The sequence below is a fragment of the Balaenoptera acutorostrata genome, chromosome 10 (genome assembly GCF_949987535.1).
Source record: "Balaenoptera acutorostrata chromosome 10, mBalAcu1.1, whole genome shotgun sequence".
Taxonomy (NCBI): domain Eukaryota; kingdom Metazoa; phylum Chordata; class Mammalia; order Artiodactyla; family Balaenopteridae; genus Balaenoptera; species Balaenoptera acutorostrata.
In genome coordinates this window covers 37651092-37663542 of record NC_080073.1, presented here as the reverse complement: position 1 = coordinate 37663542, position 12451 = coordinate 37651092, and the positions used below count along the sequence as shown (strand labels likewise).

At 38.5% G+C, this 12451-nt stretch overlaps 1 protein-coding gene across 8 annotated transcripts in view; it reads right to left on the bottom strand.

The window, feature by feature from the left end:
* DCAF1 (DDB1 and CUL4 associated factor 1) overlaps window positions 1-12451 on the bottom strand; it is a 92147-nt gene that overhangs the window by 77204 nt on the left and 2492 nt on the right. For 5 of the 8 annotated variants that reach the window (XR_009009624.1, XR_009009625.1, XM_057555793.1 and 2 more), the window contains exons 2-3: window positions 11750-11801; window positions 5829-5946 (exon numbers count right to left, since the gene is read on the bottom strand). Coding sequence is in view for 4 of the 8 variants with exons in the window: in XM_057555793.1 (XP_057411776.1) it covers window positions 5829-5938 (110 nt within the window). In the remaining 4 variants the exon portion in view is untranslated. Of the gene's footprint in view, window positions 1-165; window positions 406-5828; window positions 5947-11749; window positions 11802-12451 lie in introns of all 8 variants that reach the window. The other 3 variants (XM_057555795.1, XM_007168649.2, XM_057555796.1) reach the window with 3 other exon arrangements.

Below are 12451 nucleotides of genomic sequence, written 5' to 3'. Positions count from 1 at the left end.
TCAGCTTATAACATTCTTCCACCCACCCAGGTTCCCACCCCTGCCCTAAGCAACCACTCACCTACTTTTTCTCACTAAAGATTAGTTTTGCCTGTTCTACAATTTCATATAAATGAAATCACATATACTCTTTTTTTTTTTAATTTATTTTATTTATTTATTTACTTTTGGCTGCGTTGGGTCTTCGTTGCTGCGTGCGGGCTTTCTCTAGTTGCAGCGAGCGGGGGCTACTCTTCGTTGTGGTGCGTGGGCTTCTCTTGCTGCGGAGCACGGGCTCTAGGCATGCGGGCTTCAGTAGTTGTGGCTCGCGGGCTCTAGAGAGCAGGCTCAGTAGTTGTGGCGCACAGGCTTAGTTGCTCCACGGCATGTGGGATCTTCCCGGAACAGGGATGGAACCCGTGTCCCCTGCATTGGCAAGCGGATTCTTAACCACTGCACCACCAGGGAAGCTCCACATATACTCTTTTTATGTTTGACTTCTTTCACTCAGCACGTTGAGTCATCCATGTTGTTGCATGTTATCAACTGTTCTTTTTTATTCACACATTTTTTTTGAAATAAGAAAAATCACTTTCTGAGTACCCTAAGGACTGACATTTTAACCTATTATAATGACAATCAAATAAAAGGCTTTCATGCTCTCCAGTATCTAGGATGCTCTATCCTAACTCAAATTTTCCTGCATGCTTTATTTCCACAAAACCATACTTTCTAGTCTTAAGGGTTAAGCTCCCTGCAAAAATTCTTGCCCACTCTGGTATATTTTTCCCCATCAAGCCTCAAAAGAATTTCTACCTTTTCTACCTTTCCCCCTAAACTCTGAAAACTCTCTTTGCCACAAAGGATGATCACACAAAATGTATTTTAAATTACATATTATAAGATCTACTAGTATCTTCAGTGGAAACTAAGCAACATAGCACAGCAGAAGTTAAAAACATGGATTCTGGAGCCAGATGGCCAGTGTTCAAATCATATCTCTTCCCCTGTTTGTGACTTCGGTCAAGTTATTTAACCTCTCTGCGCCTAATCTGTAAAATGAGGATAACAGTCCCTATCTTACAGAGTTTCCCTGAAGTTAAAGTTAATATATGTAGTCTGCTTAAAACAGAACTTAAGTCAGAGCTATTTAGGTGGTGTTCCTATGGTAACTGGGAATCAATAACAAATAGAAAACAAATTAATCTAAGGTAGATATTGATGCAATGGGGCAGGAGGGAGCCTTCTGGAGGTAGTACTCAAGTTCTATAATTTGATCTAGGTGATGATTTTATAAGTAAACAATCCATCCCTCAGTATCCACAGGGAATTGGTTCCAGGACCTCCCAGGGATACTAAAATCCTCTAATGCTCAAGTCCTTTGTATAAAATGGCATAGTACAGTTGGCCCTCCACATCCACAGATTCAAGCAACCGTGGGTCGACTATAAATTATATCACAATAATTTTTAAAAAAACCCCACAAAACCTGGGTTAAGCTCATACAGCTTGGCGCAATGCCAGTCCTTTTTCACAGAATTAAGTCAAAGGCTTGATTATAATAAATAAAACAACATAAAAAATAAAAAGTCAATCAAGTTATAGAGTTGTACACTTTTCTTAGGAAAATAGCCAAAAGATCATTTAAAAAAATAGTCAGTAAAGGAGTAGGTAAGCCTGAAATTCATTTGCTTTTCATGGAATACACCAAAACATCCAAACTGAAGCCAGTTTGCAGGGTGAGAGGGATGACAGATGTGAAGGTAATTTAGGAAATAGCCAGTGAACTAACAGACCCACAATTTGAAGGATGGTAAGAGTTTTGCCCCTATCTAAAATAAACTATACTTTGAATTCATCCTACTGTCTCTTAAAGTCCCAGTCTAACCTTAAAGATCTTTTTAAGATCTTGCTCCATATAACTTTATCTTCCATTCCTACCTTATATTCACCCTCCACTTTGGTGGGGCCCATTTCCTCACTGCCACAAAAACATGCCCCGGTTCATTCGCCCCTAGATACATTTTTCAGTCACATTTGAACTTTTCCTAGAAAACCTTGTCTCTGCTTTCAATCAAGGTATATTCTACCAACTTTCAAGTCCTTGTTCCAAGGAACCTTTACCACATCCTACACTGGAAAGCCCACTGGAATTGGAGTTAAAACCCAGTATTTCAACCTTAGCTTTCTACTGCCTGGCTATAGTCTTTTGGGTTTTTTTGTTTTGTTTTTTTGTTTGTTTTGGCCACGTTGGGTCTTTGTTGCTGCGCGCAGGCTTTCTCTAGCTGCGGCAAGCAGGGGGGTACTCTTTGTTGTGGTGCGCGGGCTTCTCGTTGCGGTGGCTCCTCTCTTGTTGTGGAGCACGGGCTTTAGGTGCGCGGGCTTCAGCAGTCGCAGCACACGGGCCCTAGAGCACAGGCTCAGTAGTTGTGGTGCATGGGTTTAGTTGCTCTGCAGCATGTGGGATCCTCCCAGACCTGGGATCGAACCCGTGTCCCCTGCATTGCAGGCGGATTCTTAACCACTGCACCACCAGGGAAGTCCTATAGTCTTTTGCAAGCAGCTCAGAGGATGGCTATCTTTTAACAATGTAGCTCTCATACCTTTAGTGACAAATGAAGAAGCTGAGGTTCAGAGAAGTGTCTCCTACAGTTCTGACACACAAAAGGTCCTCAAACATTTGTTGAATGAATAGAAGAAACGGACTCATTCAAATTCTTTCCATTCTCCTAACCCCTAGAATATTTACAAACCACACTGCCAATCTAGCACCTCATTATATACCATTTTGTACTACTATGCATTTTTTGGAACCATTAGTTGCCTCCCAGATGGTTATCTCCTTGAAGATAGGGTCCCTCCATTTAGGCTCTGCACTGCTGAATACCATAGCAAAATGACAAAGTTCAGGGTCAAATATGATAATTAATATGAAATAATCCTGAAAATAAAGTTTTTTGGTTTTTGGTTTTTTTTGGCCTCACCACGCAGCTTGCAGGATCCCTGCCCAGGGATTGAATACGGGATCCAGCAGTGGAAGCACCGAGTCCTAACCACTGGACCGCCAGGGAATTCCCGAAAATAAAGTATTAAAAAATACTTTATATTTTATTTTTTTTGAGCAATTAAATGAATCTACCACTAACACTATCATCCCCATTTATGACTCTCTCCTCCTTTCAAAGGTACATCAATCATAATCCACACACGTTAAATGCACAATACTTAAGATTCTTAAATTCACTGTGGCTGCACTTCAAGTAGCTTGTGATTAATAGTTCTTAATCTCCAATGCCTCTACAAATGAAAATCCACTTTCCACCAGTCAGCAATAAACCTTTCCCTAAAAAAAAAACTGTACTTTCACATGTTCCCTACCTATCAAGAGCAATTATGAACAAAGCATTTATCCCTGTTTAAACTTTCAAAAGATCATAGTTCTCTTTATCCCTAGAAAACAGATCATTGCATAAACAAAGTTTTTTTTCTCTGCTATGATATCACAGATTAGATGTTAAAGAACCCCATGTTCCAGAGGCTTCCTGCTTAGAAAAACCATGGGCATCCCAACCCAGCCTTTTTTTTTCACTTTCTCTTCTTCCTTAACACATTCATTCAACAAAATTATGTCCCACACAGTTTACTATGTACCAAGCATTGGGCAAGTCAGTGTCTGAGGAAACACAAGGAGACACCAATAAAAATGAGTAGTACCTGACTTCAAAAAAAACTTACAATTTAGTGAGGAGACACATGTAAAAAGATAATTATAATACAAGTAGTAATTAAAATGGGTGGAAGACTTTTTTAAATTGAAGTATAGCTGATTTACAATGTTGTGTTAATTACTGCTGTACAGCAAAGTGATTCAGTTTTATATATATATATACATATACATACATTTTTTTCAAATACTCTTTTCCATTATGGTTTATCACAGGATATTAAATATAATTCTCTGTGCTATACAGTAGGACCTGGTTGTTTATCCATTCTATATATAAAAGATTACATCTGCTAGCCCCAACCTCCCACTGCATCCCTCCCCCAACCCCCTTGGCAACCACCAGTCTGTTCTCTATGTCCATGATTCCATTTCTGTTTCATAGATAGGTTCATTTGTGTCATATTTCAGATTTCACATATAAGTGATATCATATGGTATTTACAAACATGATTCTTGAACTGCTTCCTGAAAGGACTAGAGCTTGCCAGGCAGATATACCAAGGAAAGGCATTTCAGGCCAAAGAAACAGCAAGTGTAAAGGCACACAGACACTGGAAAATATGTTTCTATTCCTCTCTGAAGAACAACACTATGAGGCAGAAAAAGGAGGTACAGACTAAATCATAAATGGCCTCATAGGCCACTCTAAATTACATTTCATTCTGAAGGAAAAGGGTGCCAGGGAAGAATTATGAGCTGAGGTATGACAGTCAGATTTGTGTATGAAAAAGATAAATCTTTCAGCAAAGGGGATGATATATTAGAAGAGGGTAAACTGCAGACAGAGGGATAATGCACACTGCCTAATGAGCCAGTCAAGACATGATCAATACCTAATAAAGGAAGTGGGAATGGGGAAGAAGAGGAAGCAGAAACCCTCAGGGCTTGGTGACTAAGTTGTACTAGTAAAGGAATACACTAGGGAGAATAATTTTCAGTTTTTAGTTTATAACTATTTACACCAAGGCAGGGAGTACAAAAGCACAAGCTGTGAATGAAGACGGAGGTAGGATGAAGGTGATAAGCTCTACTTTGAACACAGTATGTTTCAGGTGTCTGTGGAATAACCAGGTTAAACATGTGTACACCCATCAGCTGAGAAATGGGTCTGAAATTTTTAAAAAGAAGGGTCTGAAGTGAAAATAGAAATTTGAAAGTTAACATGAGAATAATTTTTTAAATCATGGACAGAGATGAAACTATCTAGGTAGAATACTTAGGGTGAAGAGAGAAGAGAACCACAAACAAAACCTTGGCGCTAAAACACTGGCAGGAGAAGAACCTAGGAAAGAGAATGACAACAAAAGGGCCTGAGAGGAAAGGGAAGAAATTTTAAAAGGTTCAAGAAGTAGAGAGATAAAAGACTAGTTCTGACAGAGAAAAAAATGGATTGAGAATTCATGAAGTGAGCCTTCCTTCCTTCCTCCTTTCTTTCCTTCCTTCTTTCCTTCTGTCTTTCTGTCTCTCTCTCTTTCCCTCCCTCTCTCCCTTCCTTCCTTCCTTCCTCTCTCTCACTTTGCTTCATCTGGGCAGCCAGAAATTATTTTGCTCTGAGAAGTGAGAATAAACTAGAGGAAGTGAAAAGAGAAGAAAGAGAATTACTGAAGGCCCAGTCTGTTCTCTTGAGAAACTATTTAATGGCCTACGTTATGCCAACGCTTATGCAGGGTCTGAATGAGTGTTGTAAGGTCAGACCCAATGACCCCATTGATTTTCTGGCAGAGTATCTTTTCCAAGAACAATCCTGAAATGCAGTGAAACTTTAAAGATCTCGTGTCATATACTTTTACAGAGCTGGAGATGAGTTTAACATTGTAATTTGAAAAATTGTTTTAAAAATGCTTTTCTAGTTTTGGGGAAATTTTTTTCTTCCTGCAAACAAATATTTTATTAAGTAGAATCATTAAAAAAAACTTCTATGGAAAAAAAAACAGAAAGAATTCACAAAGTGAAAATGTTCTATACCATTCTCCAACTTTTTTTTTTTTTTTTGGCCACGCCGTGTGGCTTGCAGGATCTTAGCTCCCCAACCAGGGATTGAACCTGGGCCCACGGCAGTGGACTGCCAGGGAATTCCCAATTTTTCCTTTAAAAAAAAAAAAAACAACTTAATTGTTCATACCTGGTAAGGATAGGTACCATGTCCTGCCCACTGCCATGTTCCTTTTCCCACTGCTCCAGCAGGGTAGTGAGCTCAGCTTTGGAGTCCACATGTACCGCTACTGTAGTCATGACTTGGCCTAAGGAAGCAAAAAAAAAAAAAAAAAACACACACACACAAATGAACACAGGCAAATAAACTTGACATACTTCCTATGAAAAGAAAAGTGAGGAGGGAGGGAAAAAAGGGATGAGCAAGCAAGGGAAGTAACTAAAAGCATGGGAAATTTAACCCTTGGACCCTGTAGATAATTTTATTTGTGGTACAGTGGGAAACCCAGGATTGGGAGCCTGGATACTCATCAAGTCATGACAAACAATTCTTTTCATCTCTCTCAACCTCAGTTTGCTAGACTGTCAAATGAGACAGGGTACTGGATCAAAATCATGATTCTTAACCTTTCTAGGATCAGGAATTCCTGGGAATCAGACAAAACCTATGGTTCCTTTCTCCCCTCAGAAACACACATACAGCTATCCCTGCTTTTCAGAGAAGTTCGCTTTATGCCACTTCATTTTTATGAAAGAACTACATTAGTATCTGTTTTTGTTAACCCAAAGAAATCTGAAGAGGACTTCTGCTTTTATGAAAAAAGGCGAAAAGCAAAAACAGCGTTGTTTGCTTTGCAGCGAGCCATTATAAAGGCAGTGTGCACCCCAAGCAGTGAGAGTGGCCCCGCCAAGCTCCTTCCATGGGAACTACACTCAGCATCAAGCTGCTACAGCTGTGAACTGTGCCTGTGAGCATCTGTGCTTTATCTCAATTTCTGTGCATCCGTGAGCAAGATGTGTCCTAAGGTAATTGCCTCTTCAAGTCATTTCAGCTTACGAAAGGTTTCACATGAACACTCTACAACCTGTACCTATACACCACATGTATAATAATCCCAAGTCTAGAACTCTGAGGTCCAAACCTTTGAGGTTTTTTTTTTTTTAAATACAGAATACAGCAAAAACTACTCCCAGAAATATTTTGCTCTTGTTAAGTCTTCAGGGAAAGTTCTATGAAAGATAAGCAACATATTCCTGTTAATTCTTAACAACAGATCAAGAACTGAAGTGGGTATCATTACCAACATGAAAGCTGAGAAAGAATATTATAAACCCATTCATCCTTCAGCCTTCCTAATCTGTCTCACAGCTGATCTTCTGGAAGGAGGATAAGAGGCTGGAGAAAGGCAGAAAAAGTTGCTGGGTTGAGTGATCAGCCCAGGGGTACAGAAGGACAGGGAGGTGAGACAGGCTCTGAAGGAGCTGCATGTGACATCCACACGGGGAAGAGAGGTTTATAAGGGACTCCAAAAGGAATAAATGAGACCCAACCGTTTAGATGGTTTACAGATCAACTTCTTTGCCAAAGCAGTCTTAGGATCAAAATGTCAAATCCTGCCATGCAAAATGTGTATTTTCACAGAAATAGCAACTGTTCTGTAAAAAGTTTCAGTCCACAAAGGCATTACTAGCTCATCTAGGATTATTGTTCACTCTTCTACCACAAGACCAAAAGAAATATATTTACCACCAACTCTCTAAATTTTAGACATTTATGTTTTAATCAAGTTGACGCAATTCTAATAGTAGATAGAGATTCATGTCACCTGAGCTACCCCTTACTCCAAAGAACAAATATTTCCAAAAAAGAAAAAAAAAAAAGTTAAAATGCTTTTCTACAAAGAATCCACATTTTCAGTCTTTCTAGCCAAAGATATACTACAGATGTGACCAACTAATATAGATTTCTGACCTTAACTTGAGAAGACCTAGGCTGTATTTCTGACTGCAATCTACTAACTATATATGCATTTTTAAAAATAAATTTAATAGGAATAATTATAGATTTGTAAAAAAAAAAAAAAAAAAAAGTTGCAAAGATAGTAAGGAGAATTCCCATATACCCCTCACTCAGTTCAGGTTCCCCTAATGTTACCTTATTTTATAGTGACATGGTGTCAAAATTAAGAAACCAAAAACTGGTATATTATCTTAACTAAACTCCAGACTTGATTCAGATTTCACCAGTTTTTCCATTCTCGTCCTTTTTCTGTTCCAATATCTCATCCAGGCTACTACATGACGTTTAGTTGTCATGTCTCCCTACTGTCCGCTGGTCTCTGACAGTTTTTGAGTTTTTCCTCATTTTTATGACCTTGCCAATCTGGAGGAGTATTAGCCAGGGGGTAGAGAGGGGCAATAATTTAACCAATTTTTTTCAACAGTAAAATTTTATGCTAAGGTAAAAGACCTAGAGACTGGGCAAAGTAGTATATGTGGTAACAGCAAAATTAATCTCTTAAGACACATCCTAAAAGTGCAGGGGAGAGATGGCTTTACTGGTGCATTCTACCAAACATTTAAAGAATTAAGATCAATCCTCAAATTCTTCCAAAAATTGAAGAGGAGAGACACTTCCTAATTTATTACATAAAGCCAGCATTACCCTGACACCAAAGACAGATAAAAACATCACAAGAAAACTATAGACCAACATCTTTTATGAAAATAGATGTAAAAATCCTTAACAAAATACTAGAAAGATGAATGCAGCAGCATATTAAGAGGATTAGATATCATGACCAAGTGGGATTTAACCCAGGAATACAAGGGTGGTTTGACATATGAAAATCAATTAAAGTAATACAATACATTAACAAAATGAAGGGAAAAAAATAATCATGTGATTGATAGGGAAAAAGCATCTGACAAAATCCAACACCCTTTTGTGATAAAAACACTCAATAAACTGGGAACAGAAGAGAGCTTCCTCAATACGGTAAAGGGCATTAATTATAAAAACCAACAGCTAACATTATACTCAATAGTGAAAGACCGAAAGCTTTCCCCCTAAAATCAGAAATAAGACAAAGATGCCTGCTTTCACCACTTAAACACTGTACTGGAGTTCTAGCCAGAGCAATTAGACAAGAAAAATAAAAGCTATCCAAGTTGGAAAGGAAGAAGTAAAATTATCTTTATTCACAGATGACATGACCCTATATATAGTAAATCCTAAAGAATCTACAAATAAAAACTATAGTTAATAAACAAGTTAGCAAAGTTACAGGATACAAGATTAACATGCAAAAATTAGTTGTATTGCTATGTACAAGCAATAAACAATCCAATATGAAATTAAGAAAATAATTTCACTTAAAATAGCACTAAAAAGAATAAAATGCTAAGGAATCAATTTAAGCCAAAAAGGCACAAGGCTTCCACAAGGAAAACTACAAAACACTGCTAGAATAAATCAGAGAAGACCTAAATAAATGGAAAGACATCCTGTGTTCATGGATTAGAAGACTTAATATTGTTAAGAAGGCAATACTCTCCAAAGTGGTCAACCGTCAGTACAATCCCTACCAAAATCCTAATGACCTTTCTTGCATTAGTGCAAACATCAATCCTAAATTTATATGTAATTGCAAGGGATCCTGAATAACCAAAACAATCTTGAAAAAGAAGAAAGTTAGAGAATTCACACTTCTGACTTCAAAACTACAAAGTACGACCATCAACACAGTATGGTGCTGTCATAAGGAAAGACATAGATACCAATGCAATAGAATTGAGAGTCCAGAAATAAAATCTCACATTTATGGTCAATTGATATTCAACAAGTGGGCCAAAACCAGTCAACAGGGAAAGAATTTATTGAAAGACCATTAGACCATTACTAGAAAGACCAATGTTTTCAACAAATTGTGCTGAGACAACTGGATATCCACATACAAAGGAATGAAGTCAGACCCTTGCCTCACACCATATACAAAAACTACCTCAAAATGAATCAAAGACTTAAATATAAGAGCTTAAACTATAAAACTCTTAGAGGTAAATCTTAATGACTTTGAAATTGGCAAGGGATTTTCATTTGACATCAAAAGTATAAGCAACAGGGCTTCCCTGGTGGCGCAGTGGTTGAGAGTCTGCCTGCCAATGCAGGGGACACGGGTTCGAGCCCTGGTCTGGGAGGATCCCACATGCAGCGGAGCAGCTGGGCCCGTGAGCCACAATTGCTGAGCCTGCGCGTCTGGAGCCTGTGCTCCACAACAAGAGAGGCCGCGATGGTGAGAGGCCCGCGCACCGCGATGAAGAGTGGCCCCTGCTTGCCGCAACTAGAGAAAGCCCTCACACAGAAGCGGAGACCCAACACAGCCAAAAATAAATAAATAAAATTTAAAAAAAAAAAGTATAAGCAACAAGGGAATAGATAAATTGGACCTCAACATTTAAAACTTTTGTGCGTCAAAGTACATTATCAAGAAAGTGAAAAGACAACCCACAGAATGGAAGAAAATCTTTGCAAATCATATATCTGATAAGGATCTAGTATCCATAATATATAAAGAACTCCTGCAACTCAACAATGACAAAAAAACCTGATTCAAAAATGGGCAAAGGACTTGAACAGACATTTCTCCAACGAAGATATACAAATGGCCAACAAGTACATGAAAAGATGTTCAACATCATTAGCCATTAGGAAGATGAAAAACACCACCACAATGAGATACCAATCATACGACTAGGATAACCAAAAGCAAAAAATTAGAAAATAAGCACTGGCAAGGGTGTGGAGAAACTAGAACGTACACTGCTGATAGGAATGTAAAATGGTACAGCAGCTATAGAAAACAGTTTGGTGGCTCCTCAAAAAGTTTAAAAAAAAAAAGTTAAACATAGAATTACCATATGACCCAGCAGTTCCACTCCAAGTTATACACCCAAAATAATTGAAAACAGATATTCAAACACTTGTACACAAATGTTCAAAGCACATTCACAAGAGCCAAAAGGTGGAAACAACCCCAAATGTTCACCAACAGATAAATGGATAAACAAAATGTAGTTATATTCATACAATGCAGTATTATTCAGCCGTAGAAAGGAATGGAGTACTGAGACATGTTACAGCTGTGGATGAACCTTTAAAACAATACGCCAGGCGAAAAATGTCAGACACAAAAGGTCACATAGTCTATGATTTTATTTATATGAAACATTCAGAATAGGCAAATCCATATACAGAAAGCTACCTAGTGGTTGCCAGGGACTTGGGGGAGGGGGAAATAGGGAGTGACTACTTAATGAATATAGGGTTTCCTTTTGGGGTAATGAAAATGTCTTGGAACTAAAAGAGGTGATGGTTGTACAACACTGTTAATCTACTAAATGCAACTGAATTGTGCACTTTAAAATGGTTAATTGTTAATTTATGGTATGTCAATTTTACCACAATTTTTTTAAATGGGGGGAAAAAAGGCCCAGGAGGGAATGCCTCTTGGATAACTTAAGCAATCAGCCTAGTAGAGCTTATAAAGGCAAATTTAAAAGAAATACTATCTCTAACAAAGGTCAACTCAAGGGCATTAAAATAGTAAAATTTTAGAGTTCAATTTAGAAACACACATGTACTTCTGGTATCATTTTCAAAATTTCCAATTAACTATGCCTAAAAATAATTATAACTTTGGGAATATTCACTTGCCCAGGGAAAATATAAACTTAAACTAAAATAATAATATCAGTGATAATTCATTTTACTCTCAATGAAAGATTAACAAAATGCAAAAGGTGCAGTCATCTTGTTACACACAAGACAGTGAAGGTACATTACTCAATTCACCATGTTCCAAAGTGAGTTCTTTAAGTGGTATGCAGAATTTATGGCCTAATAGTGATACAATAGTTACCAATTACTGAATATCTGTATGAGATAGACACGTGGTTAAGTAATCTATTTACATTATTCTGAATTTTCACAACCACCCTGCCCTTATTTTACAGATGAGGAAAAGGGCTCAGAGAGGTCCCCAAGACCACTCAATTGGTACTTGGTAGAAAAGGGGTTCAAGCATTCAAATCCCAACTCTGCCAACATACCTGTGAGATCTTGGTCAAGTTATTTAACTTCTCCAAATCTCAATTTCCTTATCTGTAAAATGGAAATAGTTGTTGCAAGGGTTAAATGATAATACTGTCCATACAATGGAATAATATAAAGCCCTACAAAAAATATGTAGAGGGAATTCCCTGATGGTCCAGTGGTTAGGACTTGGCGCTCTCACTGCTGGGGCCCTGGGTTCGATCCCTGGTAGGGGAGCTAAGATCCCGCAAGCCACACAATGCGGCCAAAAAAAAGTCTTTATCCTGAAGGATGCCTGCCAAAGTATTTAGGGGTGCTGTGTCTGCAACTTATTTTCAAATGGTTCCACGAAATAAATATATACCACATCTACCTACTAAGAGAAAACATGGCAAAATATTAATAACAAGTGTTGAATCTAGATGGATAAATAAGTATTCATTTTACTATCCTTTCGAATTTTTTTCTAATTAAAAAGTAGGAGATGCTGGGCTTCCCTGGTGGCGCAGTGGTTGAGAATCTGCCTGCTAATGCAGGGGACACGGGTTCGAGCCCTGGTCTGGGAAGATCCCACATGCCACGGAGCAGCTGGGCCCGTGAGCCACAACTACTGAGCCTGCGCGTCTGGAGCCTGTGCCCCGCAACGGGAGGGGCCGCGATAGTGAAAGGCCCGCGCACCGCGATGAAGAGCGGTCCCCGCACCGCGATGAAGAGTGGCC